The sequence below is a fragment of the Harpia harpyja genome, chromosome 3 (assembly GCF_026419915.1).
Source record: "Harpia harpyja isolate bHarHar1 chromosome 3, bHarHar1 primary haplotype, whole genome shotgun sequence".
Classification (NCBI taxonomy): domain Eukaryota; kingdom Metazoa; phylum Chordata; class Aves; order Accipitriformes; family Accipitridae; genus Harpia; species Harpia harpyja.
In genome coordinates, this window is record NC_068942.1 from 59,163,458 (window position 1) to 59,180,763 (window position 17,306).

General features: G+C 47.8%; 1 protein-coding gene across 46 annotated transcripts in view; it reads left to right on the top strand.

Moving 5' to 3' along the window:
* Positions 1 to 17,306, top strand: part of NRXN3 (neurexin 3) — a 1,052,972-nt gene that overhangs the window by 653,486 nt on the left and 382,180 nt on the right. For 7 of the 46 annotated variants that reach the window (XM_052782873.1, XM_052782890.1, XM_052782874.1 and 4 more), the window contains exon 1: positions 10,405 to 10,929. The exons of the other annotated variants lie outside the window; for them this stretch is intronic. In XM_052782873.1, the coding sequence (XP_052638833.1) occupies positions 10,686 to 10,929 (244 nt within the window). In that variant the 5' untranslated portion in view covers positions 10,405 to 10,685. Of the gene's footprint in view, positions 1 to 10,404; positions 10,930 to 17,306 lie in introns of those variants that run through there. 46 annotated transcript variants of the gene reach the window in all.

Consider the following 17,306-nt stretch of genomic DNA (forward strand, 5'->3'; position numbering starts at 1 on the left):
AAACATAATGCCTGCATCCCTATCACTAGCTTTTCCCTTGGCACTTTACAGTGAGTAGCTGGAGTTTTTTGTCTGTCCTGTCCAATAAATAGCACATCTGTGTTGGGAGCAGTTTACGCCTTATCTGTTGTATATGGCCTATCAGTGAGGGAGTCTGTTGCTCCTTCCTCTTCGTTTCCACTGCCTGATTCTCACGGCTGCCTGGTGCTTAAAGCCCAGGTACTCCTATGTCCGCACTTGCTCTGGAGTTAGTGTTTGCAGCTCCACTGGGGTTTTATTGCTGCTGGGTGCCTCCCCCTACATAAATTCCCTCCCATTTTGCTCAGAGGCGAGGGTGCTGGGTAAAGGGAAGTGTTCAGTTTGAGGAAGCAGGCTTTTGCATCCATGTGACTAGCACACTCTTTGAATCGCCGGCAGGATGGAGGATTTGACAAGACAAGGAAACTGCTGGTGTCTCAGGAGACCTGCAGCGCTGGAGGAGCTTGTGCGGGTGGAGTGGAGTTTGAGACCCTGGACAATCATAGGAGAGTGAGGTGCTTCACAAGGAGAGAGATGTTTTTAAAGCAGTTCATGCTCCTTACATTTATTCTCACTATTGTGATTTTGTTGAATTTCTCTGCTGGAGACCAAGTGTCCCAGAAAGTCCTCTGATCAGTTGCCACAAATGAACCTGGTGTGTCTTTTGCTTCCATCTGTGTGATTTGTTTGTGTGGGTGTGTTGCATGCCTTGAAGCCAGGGCCTGCCCTCAGTAATATTAAATATATCAGCAGTGTACAGGTAGTTGATGCTGCCCATCCCAGTGTAACGCTACAGCAACCTAAGCTGCATTTTCTGAAAGCTGCAAAACCTTTTAAAAATCTCAGTAAAAAAGGCCCAGGAACCCGTGGACCAGGGCTCAGCCATATTTCCATGTTATAGAATATAAAAGTGGAAGTAGCTAGGAGGGTGCTAATATGAGCCCTTCTTCTATGCAAGAGAGACAAACATCTTATGAGTAATGTAAACAGGAGTATCATCAATGAGGTACATGAAATAATTGTTCTTCTGTATGCAGTGCTCATGAGACTTCATCTGAAGGACTGCATACAGTCTGGGGCACTGCACTTAAAGAAAAATACATATATTTGGAAAAAGTCTCTAGGAAACCAGCAATAATAAGCACGGTCTAAAACCCGTGAGTCTCAAAGGAACAATAAAGCAAATGTCCTTGTCTAGGGAGGAGGGACATAGCAGAAGCCTTCAAATATGTAAATGATATCTGTAAAGAGGAAGGAAATAAGCTTTATTCTATGATAGGGCAAGAAATAACAGACCACAATATTGCAACTGAAAATGTGTCTTTGTGTGTGTATATGTATGTTAAGGAACTACAGATTGCTAGGAAGGGAATGTTTAGAAGACTTATAAATCAGGGCAGTTTTAAACTTTAGAACAAAACTTTACTGAACTATTTAATTAGCAACACACTATGCTATGGTTAATTCTCAATCATTATCATTAATTATTACTTTATATACAAAACTGTTAGTCTTTAACAATTATGCCCTAAATTAACTGTGACTGTACAGTACCATAGAGCTGATTCTCTATAGTTAGCACTGACAGCTGGTGTCCTTGATGGTCTTAGCTGCAGAAGGAGAAGGGGTGAGAAGAAGAGAAGGATGAGAAAATTTGGAAGTGATGCTGGCTGCTTTTCTTCCGTATCCAATTTCCCTTTTCATACCTGATGTTTTAATGCTGCTTTCACTCTCCCAAAAGTGAGATCTTCAGCTGCTAGCAGTGCTGCTTCTCTTGTTCTTTTTTTCCCCAGACATGCTTCTTGTGTATTCAGCAGGATTCCCTGCCTGTTTGCATCCCCTATGCTTATCTTGTCCTTTGTTGCAACTTTTTGTAACTTGGATACCTCCTGTGAGCAACTAGCCACATCTTGTTTGCCCGTTTGGTGGTCATGTTGCTCACATACTTAGTGAAATGCTTATATATACCATCACAGTGTTGCAATATATTATATACTGCTATTAGTTACAGTATTTTAGTACGTTTATATATGGGCACAAGGAAAGCCAACACTAATTATATCCTGATTAATGCATTTGTAACTCATAGGTGTCACAAGCCACTTGTTTGACTACAGCAGATTGGTGAAAAGGAAAAAAAAATAAATTCTGTCAATAAAGTTGAGCAGTGGTATATATTGCTTCCAGAAGCACTGATTCTTCATCATTGCAAGTTAGACAACATCACCAAGAATGTTGCAGGTAAAGTTTATCCTGTCTTGGCACAGAGAGATGGACTAGATAGCCTCTTGAAGTTTCTGGCTGTCTTGTCTATTAGGAACCTAATTACTTGGACAGAAAAAATTCATTTCTACTGTGGTTGAGAGCAACTGGACTGTATACTATGTACCACCCTGTGCAGGTTGTGTAGCACTGGCACCACATATAAAAATGACTGTTTCCTTTGGGTGAGGAGAAGGCCATCTAATAATCTTATTGTTCGTTACGTGTTAGCCAGTAAGTTGGTTTGCCACAGACCATGCAGCATGGGCTCTTTCAAGGGTTAAAAGCAGAAGAATTGTTTCCACAGTGTCTTCTTTTGTCCTTCCAATTTTTTAGCTTTGGCTATTCTGACCTTCTTTTTCTCTTCATCTTCTGCTCACTGACAAGGTGTACATCTTAGGAAATTACACCTACCAGCAGCTCCCACATGAGCAGGCTTGGCCGCGGGAGACATTTCACTCTCTGGCTGGCTGGCAGTGAGACACTTTGTGTCATTGAAAGATTTTCCCCCTACGTCTTTCTTTGCTTTTCTTTTAATTCTTTTTTTGGTGGTCAGGAGACTACAGCGAACACCAGTCACCTGGCAGTGATTGCTACAAGATGAACAGGTGACTACAGGCAAAAGCCAGGCAAGATGATAGGTGGAAGAGAGAAAAGAAGCAGACGGGAACCTGTGCACAGTGTCTTATTAGAGAGCTCGCTTTTCATTAGCACAGGAGCCAGTTTAAAGGAGCAAAAGCAATAGTTTTTCCAGCTTTTCGCTTCTGTGTCAGACAAGATTTCTTTGAGTGCAAAAGGAAAATAGAAGTCTACTTTCTGCTTTCGGGGGTAAAAATTGAAATAGTTCTCTATTTATCACAGCAGATATTTTAACTCCATCTATTCCCTACCTCTTTCTACTTCACCCTTTCAGGTACTATTTAAGTTTTAGAAATCAGAGCTCTTGAAAAAGAATTTCCCAGCTCTTTTATTCCACACTAAGAATTCATGACATAGATGTTAGTTCTGCAGTGCTAATATTTAGCACTAGTGTGTAAGGTGCTGGACTGGCAGACCTCGGAGATCTGGATCTACAGAACAGATACACCCAAGATGACAGTAGGTCACACGTCCTCCTGTGTGATCTGCTGGTGTGTCTAACCTCTTGCTTCTGTGAGAGTCACTAAAGGCAAAGGATGGCAGCAGTGTGTTATCCCAGGCAAGGCTCAAACCTAGGCTGGGAACAGGCTCTTCACCTTCACCTTAGACTTGCCCACATTGATTCCAACCATAGGGAGAGCAAGGTACACATATTTTTGTTTCCATAAACATAGTAGCTACTTGCGTCCATAGTATCAGTTGCTAGGAGTTATGCTAAAGACGAATTTGGCTCAACATAAAATCAGGCTAATCTCAGAGTTGGTTAGACAGTCATCTGCCTATAAGAGGGGGATATTCTGAATGCTGGAAATCAGTTCTCAGCACATGCTACAGGTCACTACCATTTTATTTTGGTATCCTTAGTGAAACATAGGTAGTAGAGGTACTGAACTGTGAATTCTGTGACAGAAATGTCAGAAAATTAAACCTTCGGGCTCCTTTCCTTCATTGGTGATTCAGTAACTCTAAGGTCAAGCAGTGGGCAACCCTTGTTTCTTCAAACTTGGCCAGTCTTCTGGTTTCTGTAATCTTTCTGAATCTGAACAAACCTTTGATAAAAAGTCACATTGCCTGAAAGGATACAAGGAGAAGCAGGTTCTGTTTCTCTGCCTGACAAGATTTGAACAGCTGCCATTGAGCCCAGCTTCTACTGAGAGTAAAAGGGATAGATGCAGTTCCAGCCTTCCTGGAGGAAAGAGCTCTGCAGCTGCACAGGATCAGTTTTCTCTTGTGAGATGAGAGTCTGCCTGTCAGCAGTGTGCTGACAGGCAGACTAGATCCTGCTTAGCCCACTTTGATAAAGCACCCCAGGGGCAGGGATTAAAGTGTTTGTGAGACAAAAGGGGAGATGGTGGGTACTTGAATAACAGGAGCTCCTCATGATGGTTGAAGTAAACCAAACCTAGGCATCCTTCATTTAACACGAAGCACATTCATAATTACTGATCTGGTAGAGGGTCCAAAGCATGAGAAGGATCTTGTCCTAATTTCTGAAGCACCTTTAGGGAGCGAGGATGCTTGCTGGTGTCCTGTGAAGGTAGGCAGGGGTATCTCTGCGGCACATTCAGTGAAGATTGAAAGGAGACTTACAAGTTCAGGGCTGAAAGCAGTTGCACTAGTCGCTCCTGTGTGAAGCCCCTATTGCCAGTATCTAAGCTTTTCTATTCTCTTAGGTTCACAGACTAGCAGACTTAAGCCAAAAAAGGTACTGTTTGCTCACAAAGCTGGTCCAACATATGTTGGCTCATGCCTTTCCAGCAAGTCTGTAAGCTCTCCAGGGAAGGGACTTTCAACTTCTGTGAGTTTACGTAGTGCTGAGTACACTGGATTGTCCTTTATACATTATCTAGTAAACAGGGCCAATTCTAACATATTATTGTCAGTTTGCATTAGCAAATTCTGACACTGCCTCTTTCCCAATTATAATTGATTAATGCTTATCAAAATGAAATATATTACTGTATTTATGTGTCCCCCCCACAATTGTTCTTGCTTGTTTCCACGAACATAGGACTGTAGGTGTGAAATTTCAGAAAATAAAAGTCTGAACTTTGCAAGGTTTCTGGCCCTTCAATTGGGCTCTTGATAGAACTGAATTTGTGTCCCTCTTCTTCTGTCAAAGCTCCCAGTGGTTACTGTTGCTTTTGGGTAACTTACTGCTAGCCCAGGCTAACTGGTTGTAATCAGCTTGCATTTCTCTTCTCATAAATGGAACATCAAGGGCCAGATCTCCCTTCACTGATGTCAGTCCACTGGCTGTGTTGATTTTACCCACGCTGACATAAATGAGAACAAAACTAGTCTCCAAAGCTTTTGTATTTGTTGCTTGTGGTAAACTGTGGTCCCTTGGAGCTGAGCTGAAAAGAGAATTAGACCTGCCCTATGTCACTGGTAACGTCTAAGGCATATGTCTCAACTTTTGTAGATAACTGGACTTACACTAGCCCTGATAATAGATTGCTCTGTTTTTCAAAGGTACAGAATAAAACAGAACTACAGAGACTGCAGCGAGTTAGTTATACGCGTAGAAAGTACTGCATAGCAGCAGCCGTGTGCGTGGTCTTTCAGCCCTGTCCTGGAGCAACCCTTCCCTTTCCCTCTGGATGAGCAGACACTGATAATTCTTTGGTGCTGTTGGGTCTTACCTGCCTCTCGAGGCTGCCTGCAGAGAGGCAGTGATGACAAGGACAGTGGGGCAGCAGGGACTAGTCTCAGAGCAGTTAATTCTGCCGGCAGTGCTGAGGAACTTTCCAGCTTTTTGGTCACTGCTGTCCTCAGCAGTATTTGAAGTAGCTTGCTAAAGACAAAGGTGCCTACATGCTAGTCCTGAGCTCTCTACAGCATGCAATCCCCTCTGGTTTCTTTTATTTAAGACTCTATTTTAAGATCATAAGTGGAACCTGTTCTCACCCTCCTTCTTGTTCTTGGAAAAGTATATTTAAAAAAAAAAAAAAAGAATGGGACTGTTTTCAACCTTGAGAGAAACAGTTCAGTCTGAGAAAAGCTTTGGGTGACAGACTGTTCTAGCTGACTTTATTCTCTTAGCCTTATTATGTACCAATGCACTGGCTAATGCTGTACCTCGTTAGCCTCTACTGGGTGGAGCCAGAGCTGTTGTCCCTCTGGAAGTCACCCTGTATTGCTAAAATCTAATGGAGACTCCCCTTTGGATCCAGTTTGAGAGATCTGTGATTTCAGAGCAGAGACGACTTTTTCAGTTCCAAGTACAGCAAAGTAATTAACAGCTAAGGTTTAACAGGAAATATAGAGAGAGTTGTACTTGCTGACACAAATAAGGTAGAGTACAAACTTTTCCTGGGCTTGAAGCCAGCTGGCTCTCTTTCTGGGATTCTAAAACTCAGAAACAATTGCTTTATTATTTCTCATTTCTGCAGAATATGGTGGCCCTCTGCTCTTTTAGTGAAAGAAACAGCTATGAAGAAATAAGACTACTTTTCCCATACCTGTAGGGAGCAACTTATGATGGGAACCATTATCCTTTAAGGCACCCATCTCAGTTCTGAAGATGCAAGGACATTTAGAAAGACTGTATGTTTACCTAGATGAACTAAAATAATAGGAAAATAACAATGCCTCTTTTGGAGTAAATCTGGTGGGAATGTTGTTGAAACTTCACTTCTGACTATAAACTTCCTCTTGCCACCCACGAGGGGAAACTGCAATTGGAATCTTCCCTCATTCTGCAGTGGTGCTGCTAAATAAATGAGTCGCCTGTGAATTACAGGGCAGTAAATACATCCACCGACACCTAATAAAGCAAGGCAGAGTGAAGTTCCAGTACTTTACGGTGTCACCAGAACCCTATGATGTATTTATAGCCAGCTTCCCAGTTTTCCTTTTATTTATTTATTTTTATTTTTATGTTGTGCTCCTACAGTTTGGCTTTCTTGGCCCTTCTCCTTTTTGCCTAAGGCAGCTTACCCAATGGTTTGCAGTGAAGGAAGTTTGGTAGGCAGAACTTAGACAGGACAAATCCCCAGCACAGGGACAACACACAGTAGCTCTCTGTTTCTGTTGTTCAGGGACTACCAGGCATTTTCTGTCTCTGGCCAGGGCAGTTTGAAGTGATGCTCATCTCTTTTGTATGTCCCCTGCACCTAAGCTGGTACCTCTGTATGTGGGGAAGGGTTAGTGGCAGATCGAGTGAGGAAAGGATCCGTGATTTGTTTTGGAGCTTGGTAATTTATTGTCCATTGAGGACTCTGCCTCCCGCAGCAGCCCAAGATGTGGCCAGCACGAACAGCAGCTCAAGTACAGAGAAGAGGAGAGGATGTGGTCTGTTGAATTGTTAAAGGGGAATTAAGAGCCCAAGGATGCTACCAGAGTTTAGTCAACAAAGTCCCTCTTCTGTTTTTTCTCTTTCAGCAACAGGGCAAATAGTTGCAGGAAAGTAGCAAGGAGTGTACCCATGCAGTTCCCCTGCCTTTCCCTCTAGAGTTGTGCTTCCTAAAACACATCCATTTTCCATGCAAATGAATGAGTTTTCCACCACTGCCTTCTAGAGAAGCAGCATTGAGTCCTCAGTGTTTATATCTGGAGTCCCTTTTTAAGTGATTGATCCTGTAATGTGTGCTATGTTCTGTCCTTTTTGAATGCTGTAGCCAGAGAAAAAGAAAGTAAAATGACAGGAGGCAGATCTTTCTTGCATTGCTGGTAACTAGCAGGATCTGAAATTTATTCAGAACAGATTTCCTGTATTTTACAAATAAGCTATTCAGTGATGTGTATTTAATACACATCCTCCCCCCCTTTCGTCTAAATCAAGCCCCCTACAGTTCAACTCCACCATAAATATTTCAGAGTATTTTGTCTGTGTATTGGGTGAAAGTCAGGACTTGTATGGCAGGGGATTCAAGGTGGATGCCAGCAGCATCCTCGTGGGTCGGCAGCCTTTCAAGGGTGATATGCCAGGTTATATTCCCCCTCTTCTCCCAAGTACAGTTAGAAGCCAGGGGAGACTTCCTTTCAAAGACAGGATTCTTCTGGGTATCCCACCACATATACGGCAGCAAGTCCAGTTTCCTCAACAAAACTCAGGGCCAGGAACAGTTGTCTTGCACAGATAAAACTGCTCTGTGCCCTGTGCGTGGCACTGCAAATCTGCCAGCCAGCAGGCACCTGCACCACAGGTTACTCACCCCTGTCTCCAGCTGTGCGCCCCGTTGTGAGGAAGGCTGATACTAAGGCTAACAAACGGCGACCAAATTAGTCAAACATTTATACTAACAGCATGTACTGGGTAGGATCGAGAATCTCGTTTGTTCTGTTCAGTTCCCATGTCTATCAGTCACTTACTGGCTCAAAACCTCTGAGCCTTCTGTTTCCTTATCTGCAGAATGGCAAAGTAATACCTAAAGCTGTTGAATGGCTTCATTAATAAAAGATTTTAAAGCACTGAGATTCTCAGGTGGCAGATGTTGGATAAATTTGAAAGCAACATTCTTGCTTTCCAGCTTTACCATCCATAACCGTTGATTAAACCCAGCAAAACACTGAGGTATTTCTGACTGCTCTGGCTGCTGATTTAGATCACTTAAACTATAAGTTACTAGAAAACAAATTACAAGCATGTCAGGCTCAGCTAGAAGTAGTAGGTGTGCAACTCGGGCTGATCATTACAAGTTACTGACGTGTTGTACCAAATTGAGATCAATGACCAAAAACATTGCATCTCTGCGTTAGGGAAATACTTAAGAGTCAAGCAGGTTTCCGAGGCGTGTGTGTGCACACCTACAAACATGGATCTAGAGGGGAGAACAAGGAAGCTTACAGTCATAAACAATTTATTCTGGTTTGAATGAATAAATGAAGGAGAGGGAGGCAGTGCAGTGCAAGGCGAGTCCTGGGGCTCCTGGCTCCTGTTCGACTCCCTGAGTGATCTTGCATAAGTCACTTCACCGTTGGTGCCTGGCTTCCCCAGTGTGGCCGGGGCTTTTTGCCATGCAAATTGATAGGCGATAGATTACTAGATAACACTACCGCATTTATTTATTAATTTATGGGCTGAAAACTCTGGCTGCAGTCTTCACTCTCCGAGGAGTAAGTGCAAACATATCTGTTTGGACTCAGCCTATTGTTGCAGGAGCATTAAAAACAAAACAACTATAAAAGCGGTATGGAAGTTTAATGAGCGCAGTCATTCCTGGTTCTCACTTTGCTCCTGTGCAGCTGCGGCCACAGGACGAGCACTAGGACGGGGCGGCGCGGCGGGACGGTGTTAAGCGCGTCCCTGTGGCATCGCAGAGGGCCGAGTATGGGCTGCGCTCCCCCGCTCCTCTCCCTCTGCCAGCCGCACGCGTCCCGCCCGGCTCCTGTCCCCGCGGCTCCTCCGGCTCCGCGCCCGAGGAGGGCCGCCCCTGCACGGCAGAGCGGGACCGCGGCGTGCGAGGAGGTACCCGTGGGAAGCGGGCACGTCCCGTCCCCGCATGGACGGTGCGGGCGCGTTTCCCCAGGGGCTGCTCGGGCCGGGCAGCCGCCAAGCCTGGCCCCCGCCCGTGGGCACGGGCGGACGCCGGGCTCTGGTTCCCCGGGGCGGCGTGAGGCGCTCCCCTCCGCTGGGGCAGCGCTGAGAACTCCTTTGCGAACAGTTTGGGGGTCTGGGGTGTTGCCCGCTGCTGACAGCAGCAGCACCACCGCCGCCGCCCGCAGGCCCTCGCCGCGGGGTACGGGACCCGGGACGGGACCCTCCCCCCTCCCGGCCGGGCCGCGCGTGTGTGTGTAAGGCACCGGCGCATGAATGACGGGGGCGGTGCTGCCCTCCGGCCCCGCCTCCCTCCGGAGCCAGCCAGTCCCTCTGCGGAGAGCTGCCGCCGCCCTCATTGGCTCGTCGGGGCCGGGACATTTGCATGCGGCTCGCCCATTCGTGGAGCCGCTTGCTCGGCCGCCCGGGCTGCGCCTCACCTGCGCCGCCGAGTTGCCCGCACTTGGCGCGCCGGCCGCCAGCATCCCGCCCCCGGCTCCGCTCGCTCCGCTCCGCGCCCCGCCCCGCCGCTCCGCCGGACCCGCGCCGCCCGGCCCTCCGGCCTCTCCTCCGCGCTCGCCTGCCTGCCTGCCTGCCTGGGAAGACTGGCGTTGCCCCTCCCCGGCTGCGCAGGGTTAATCGGCTTGAGCCCTCGGTCGCCCGGATCCGGTGGAAGGAGGATAACAATCCAGATTTCTGTGTGTGTGTGTGCGCGTGTGCGTGTGCCTAGCAGTTCTGCATTGCAACACTTGCTAGTGGAGAAGCAACAGAACCCCCCTGGAATTAGGATAAAAAAAATCAAAAATTTACCTGGGCTCTCTGGCTTATTTCTTCTTTTTTTGTTTTCAATAATCCCTCTCAGCAAAGTGAGAGACAGGGATCGCAGGCAGGGAAAAGTCCTCAAGGACCCCGTGATCCTGGAGGAACCTGACGAGTGCAAGCTCCAGGACCCTCGCGCTGACATGTGCGGCTTTCCTGCGCTCTCCTGGAGGCTCGGTACGGTCGCGGGGTTCCTGGCAAAGTAGATCCAGCCCTGGGAAACGGCGCGTCTTATTCTTCTGTGTGTGGTTCCTAACCTTCCCCCTTCCCTCCCCTTCCCTCCTAGCACTCGCTCTCTCGCACAGACACATACTGTCTCGTTGCATCTTGAACACACACGCACACCCTAGAGCCTCGGAAGCGACTCTCCTTTCTGCTAGCATGGGTCCCCTGGCATCATGAACCTTATCCTCTCTCCCTGGCTGGAATTCAGACTGCCCGTCTGTAGGTGTCCTGTGCCTTGACCATGCACCTGAGAATAGACCCCAGCATTTGCCCGGGACGCCGCCCCGCCTGGACCCTGTGGATGTGCTCCCTCTTTTGGGGATGTATCGTCAGCTCTGTGTGGAGTTCCTCTAACGTGGCTTCTTCTGCCTCCTCTTCCTCGTCTGTATCTCAGGCTCAGTATGAGCATCACTTCCACGGCAGCAAGCACCACTCTGTGCCTATCTCTATCTACCGCTCCCCTGTCTCCCTCCGAGGAGGACACGGTGGGTTCCCACTCTTGTTTCTTTCTAACCTTTTTGCAGAGCAGCTGGAGCAGCAGAGGGGGAACGGGGATGATGGCTGTGACGCCGGGGGAGGGGGGTCCTCCCAGCCCCTCGTATTTCTGCCGTTAGCTCCCCTTTCCCTCCTTTCCTCCCCTGCCCCCGCCCCGAGCAGAGCCCAGGGCTGAGGACGGGCCGCTTCCAGCGCCGGCTTCCCGGGCCGGCGTGGTCCAGCAGGGCGGAGGGTGGGGGCTGACGGGGCCGCGGCGGGCTCGGGCCGCTCCACGCCAGGCGGCAGCGCCGAACACCTCGGGGCAGGCGGCAGGGCACCCGCTCCCATCCCGCTGGGGCTGGACGTCCTTCGGGAGGGGATCACTAACTCCCGGGCGGAGTGGTAGCGGCTGGCATACGTGGTCCTTGCAGCAGCGCGTCTTCCCTGCCGGCCACCCTGGTCTTGCCGGGTGCCCCGCTGCGGGAGGGCCGCTCGGGCGAGGAGCCCGCCGCGGCTTCTCCCCTGCCCTGCCTGCCCGCCTGTCTGCTCGCTCGCTCGCTCGCTCGCAGCCTTCCTTGGGGAAGTTGTCGGGTGGCTCAGGGCGTACAAAGGAAAAGGCGAGGTCTCCTTACCCCTGCTCCCGGCTCCCTGCTTGGTGCCTGGCGGTGGCTTCCCGGGAAACCCAGGGGCAGGAGATAATAGGGAGTGAGTTTCCACTCCGGCAGCAAGGGAGAAGGGCAAGAGGGGTGTCCGAGGGACGCCAGGGGAGAGGGGGAGGGAAGGAATGGCCGGCCGGCATCCTGCCCCTGAAATGCTGAGCAATGCTTGGCAGCTGGACCAGCACTGCCTCTTGCCCAGCTCTCCTGAGTCTGCCCACCCTGAGAGGAGTTGGCCCAGGCCTGGCTGAAGTGGGGGCTCCCCTTCATCTCCACCTTCCTCTCTCCTCTGTCCTGTGTCCCTTGGCTTCTGCCTTCAGCTACATCAGCCGGGAGAGGCAGGCAGGCCAGAGCCTGGCCCTTTCTCTGCAGGGCTGCAGGTCAGGGTCAGGTCTGGCCAAGGTGTGAATCCCACAGCAGCTCTACTCTGCCACCTTTTAGGTAAAAGTGGTGATATACTGGAAAGGCGACTAAAGTCTCTACCTTTGTACCCAGCTCTGTCCTTCTCCTCCCAGCTTGCTTTTCCGTTAGCTATTCCTGTTGGAAACCCTTTGGGGCAGGGACTGCCTGATCCCTCATATCCCTCGCTTTACCACTATAGGGACTCTCTCACACGGTCCTTGAGTATTGCTGTAAATAACAGGGCTCTTGCTGCTAATGACTAATAGCCTATAACTGAGTTTCACATGGGTGGTGCTTAACAGATAGTCTTGATGTCTGGCATGGCACTGGTTCCCTTCCTGTGTGGGGCCTGAATGTGTTTCTCTTGCTTTTTGGGGTGGATGTGAACTTTGGGGTAGAAGTGGGAGATTGACAGGCTGAGAGGATGCTGCCACTTGTGTCTGCAGAACTGGCTGTGCACCTCCAGCTCAACCCGTTTCGCCCAGCGCCATTTCAGTCCCGAATCCTCACCTCTGCAGCGCGGTGCTGTTCTGCAGCGCCCTGGGCTTCCCCCTCCCACACTGCTAGAGCACCGGCAGCCTGCCCTGCAGTGCTCCCAGCCACCTTCTTCCCATACCCTCCAACAGATTTGCCAAAGCACCTCCTGCTAGCGCAGCCCTGCTCTGTCGGTGCTCAGTTGTGACCCGCAGCATCTGCCTCCTGGCTTTGTTCCTGAGCCCATTCCCTCTCCAATGCGCCTTGGCTCAGACCTGCAATACTGAGCTCCTTCTACAACTCTGCCAGGGCACCTATAGCCTTAATTGGAGATCCGTTCATCGCTGTGCCATTTGAACTCTTCAGACTGCTCTGCTGGTCATCTGAGCACTTATCCGTGACACTCCAGGTTTCAATACCCCTGTAAACCTGACACAGCCCTGCCAGCACATCCTCCTAGCACCTGCTGCAGTCATGTCATGCGGCATTTCAACCAACTGTCCAGGGCTCTCCTTCCCTTCCCTCTCTCCTTCCAAGAGGTCCTCTCCCTCATTTCTGACACTGGTGCTTCTTCTTCTGGTCCTGCATAGATGTCCTTCTGTAGCGGAGTGCTCCTGTGATGGAAGGGGATAGCAAAGTCTGGCTCATAGGTCACTTGTGAGGAAAGGAGAGAAGGATGTCACAAAACGTGATAGTAGTTAGCCTTGATGTAAAAGGCAGGCAGTAGTCTGTGGGAGAGTCCACAGTCTGTTTCCTGGTCAAGAAATGATAGTTCTTTTCTCCTTGGTGACTTTTCCATCTGCCCTGAAAGCCCAGCAAAGCCTCATTTAAGAGCCCTGAGCAAAAGCTGTTATCAACTTCAATGAGAAACAGGCATTTTTTCTGTGTCCTCGTTGCAGTAAGGAATCAAGGGAAATGGAGAGCTCGGGGAGCTCAGGCTGGTACATAAGCCAGCCTGAGATTTTTTTTCCCTTTCCTAATCACGCCATGTAGCAAAGCTGGCATGGAAACCCCCTTTGGCCATGAGTAAGGGCTGGGGAGGGGCGGGGGAGAAAGAGGAAAAAGAGACCACAAAGACAGCTGGTCTTATAAACACACGCATGGTTTATTTTTGTGTTTTCTTTCACTGTTGCACGACAGAGGCCCTTGGAATTTGGATCCGTGACAGTGTTGAGGAGTCAGATCCCAGGGAAGCCGTGCACTCCCTGTGTTTCCTGGGATTTTGATTATTTTTTTTTGCTAAAGGGAAATAAAAAATTCATTCTGACTCCTGCCCTACTTGGTGGCTACATTCATACTGGTTTTGGAAAGAATCAGGTCAGGATCCTGGCCACCCTGCTGTGTTGCCTCCCAGTCCCGCAGCGCTGACCACCAGGACTCAGTCTTGTATTTAACTGTATCTTCCTTTTTTCTTCTACATCCCAGTGGATTTCAATCTGTTTGAAGAAGCAGATTAGTGTCTAGCACAGAGGAAAAGTAAATGTCTTGCAAGCAGTGAACACTTGTTTGGAGTCTGTGCTTAGTGCTCCTTTAAAATCAGTGGAAAACCTTCTCGTGGCTTAACTTGAACAGGACTGAGCCCAGATCTGGCAGTCGTTACCTTGCTGGTGTTACAAGAGTTAATTCTGAAATCACTGAGCTGGTGCTTTCTGGTAGTTGAGCTGCAACCTGCAAATGTAAAACTTGGCACTGCGCATCTTCTCAAGGAGAAAGTCTTTGTAACAGGTTTACCTCCCTGTCAGGAGGGGAGTGAGCCTGGCCAGGCAGAGGACTTCAGCAAGTCAGAAGAAATCTTTTTTCCATGTGAGGACCTTCCTAGACTGGCAGAATCTTTCTCCCCAGACAATAGGAAGGGAAAGCCATGATTCCTCTTTGTTTCACTAAGGGCTTGTGAAACAGAGGGGGGAAGAAAATCTAGCCGTGTAACAAAGCTGGGGCTGTGTTTATTGACGGTCCACACGTGCTGAATCCTCCTGCCTCCCCTTAGCTATTTAGCACCCTGCTGGGTCAGCTGCTTTACCAGAGCCTGCAGCAGTGGCTTCACAGCCCCTTTTTCCACATCCTCATCGCCTCAGCTGATGAATAATGCATGCCTCTGGTTGACAGATAAAATGAAGAGATTTGTGCATGTTTTGTCTTAGTGATGAATTAATTAATTTAGTTTCTTCTTTTCACCTCCAGCTGTTTTTTCTCTGGCCCTTCTTAGTGGATGGGGAGCAGGGGTGCACAGAGGCGATGTGTGATGCCTGGTGCAGATTGCCCCAGCCTTCAGAGTACTGCTGTGCAGGGGCAGCTGTGGGAGCAGTGGTGGGCGTGGGGGCGTTTTTCTTTTGGTTTTCACTTTGTGGGGACTGGGCTTGCTCAGGCTGTTGCACAAGTCACAGCAAAAAGTGAAGGCTTGTCGTGAGGACTGGCAGTGAGCAGTCACCAGACCTTGTAGGTGTAACTCTCAGGCCTTAGTAAATTCTTAGAAGGTCTGTCATTTGTTTGAAGCTTTTCCATCTCTTATGTCTTTTTTAAAATTAGCAAATGAGAATGAATGCTTGGACAAATCAGGAGAGTATTTCCATAAAAGAGGCAGGTATTCTGCAAACCAGTGTGAAAGCTTGCCACACACACCTATGACAGTGTACTCTCTTTATAGTACATATGCCCTACTCCTTGCTCCTCCTCTAGTGTGACCTATTCCTCATCTTAAGTGTCTTTGTTACTGCAATCCTGTCTTTTCTATAAAATAGAAGACTAATTCCCAGTCCTTGGTACTTCCCGTTCCCCAGTACCAAGCAGGACCTTCCCTGTTCCTCCATCATCAGGACATTACTTTGAGCAAAGGTTGGTAGCTTTAACAAAAGGGAAAAAATCATCTATACAGAGCAGTCAGTGATCCAGTAAAATTAACTTCATTCAGAGCTGAAATTAGGGTTGTGGTTAAGTTCTGCAGAGGTGAAAAGCTAAAAGTCTACTTTCTGTGGCTTGCCTCTAGTCTCCTACCAACAATGAAGCCTAATTTTTTTGCAAAGACTAGTGATTCTGTATGCCTGAATGTTTACATTCCTTTCCTCAGAGACATTAACAATGACTAATATTTTTAAATAAAGGTGAAGTCCGCTTAAATTGTCTCAAGGTGGTTATCCAGAAATCTAAGCATCCAAACTCACTAGTCACTTGTAGTCTTGTTTAAGTGATCATGGCTGAGCTTTGCCCCCCTGTGCTGAGTCTCTGTAGCTCTTCTGAGAAAGCACAGCGTTCGGTAGTTGAACACAGGAAAATTCTGGTATACGCAAAGGCTGTTGCCTCAAAACGAGGTTACTATTTGACTTACTCTTTGCATACTTTTAGATGAAACAGTTTCTGATCAGATGCTTTGACTTTTCATTCTGTGCATGGTATTAACTGTTCCCAACTTGGAATAGTTTGCGTTGATCTGCAAAATTGAAGCTTAAGTCTGTTCACCGGGTACTTGATCCTGGGAGATCCCTGTGATCTTATGAGATCTGGAACATGAGAAACCTAATGCTATTGTTGAACCCTGTCATTCTGATTTAATATATGTCTCTGTGCTCTTTGAAACATTGTTCAGACCTGTACTGCTGAAGGTACAGTCTCTTAAGATGTGTTTAAAAAAAAAGTCTTCCTATAGCTACTTTGTGCTTGCTCAGTATCTTACAGCACATTTTGCAAAAGTGGGAATGCTAGTCCTGAGTCAGAATTAGATCAGGACTTTTTTTCTCCTTATATTTCCTTTGCAATTTAGACTGGAGAGAGGTTTCTTCTTCTCTTTGTCATTTCTGCTTCTGGGTAATATAGCTCTGACTTGTCAAGCAACTGCCACATTCTACTGCAGAAGTGACTGCATTTCAAAGGCAGATGAAGGATCCTGCTGTATGCTTTGTATAGGCATTGAAGTTGTAAAGAATATTGGGTTATGTGACACAAGCTACGCAGTCAGAATGCTGCAGAATGAGAACGGTACTTTTTATAATATTTCTACATTTAAAAAATGGAAGAAATTTTTCTTAAAGATGCTGGCCAGTTTTCCTGTGCTGTTGGAAACTCCAAATTCCTTACACAGGAATCACTAGAAGCAGAAAAAAGTACCAAGGTCATCTAAGGTGCGAATACTGATACGAACAGGATAGTCTCCAGCTGGCGGTGGGGAAGTTCCATGGTTTGCCATACAGAAGGTAACTGAATAACGAGTTGGAGCTTCTAAGTACAAGGAACAGAAGTTTTTTTCTGGGAAGTACACAGGATGACCATTCTTCCATTTTCTCCATTTCCATGTGCTATGCCTTAAGAAGACCAGCTCTCTGTGTAGTTGCCCACGATGAAAGTCCTGTGCTGGTTGGCAGACATTTTTTTGGTTTTGCATTTCTGTTGTTCTGGTGGGCTTTGATGACTATGAAAAGTCGCTTGTACTAGAGAAAAAAAGGTGGTTTTCATATCTGTGTAACCTCTGCACACAAGATGACATGCTGTTGACCAGTGGCTCTGATTTGTTGTATGACCTTGGTGAAACATTACCTTTCTTTCTGACTTGTTTTCTCTATCTGTGAAATGAAAAGAAAACCGTTTATCTCTGGGGTGAGATGAGCAGTGCTGGTGCACCTGTGTGCTTTGAGACCCCTGGCAGGGAACCACAGAAGTGTATGAAATCCTAATAGTCCTCTTGGGCTTTAGATGTCGGAGCAACTTAAAAGAGCAGCCTGCTTTGATCTGTCCTTGAAGGACAAGCAAGACACCTTCAAATTCTGGACATAGATCCCAGTAGCATTTTCCCTCATGGCTTTAAAGCCTGGACAGGCTCTTGGGCCAAGTGCCAGCATTGGTGTTTCCGAAGGAGCAGGAGAGCATTT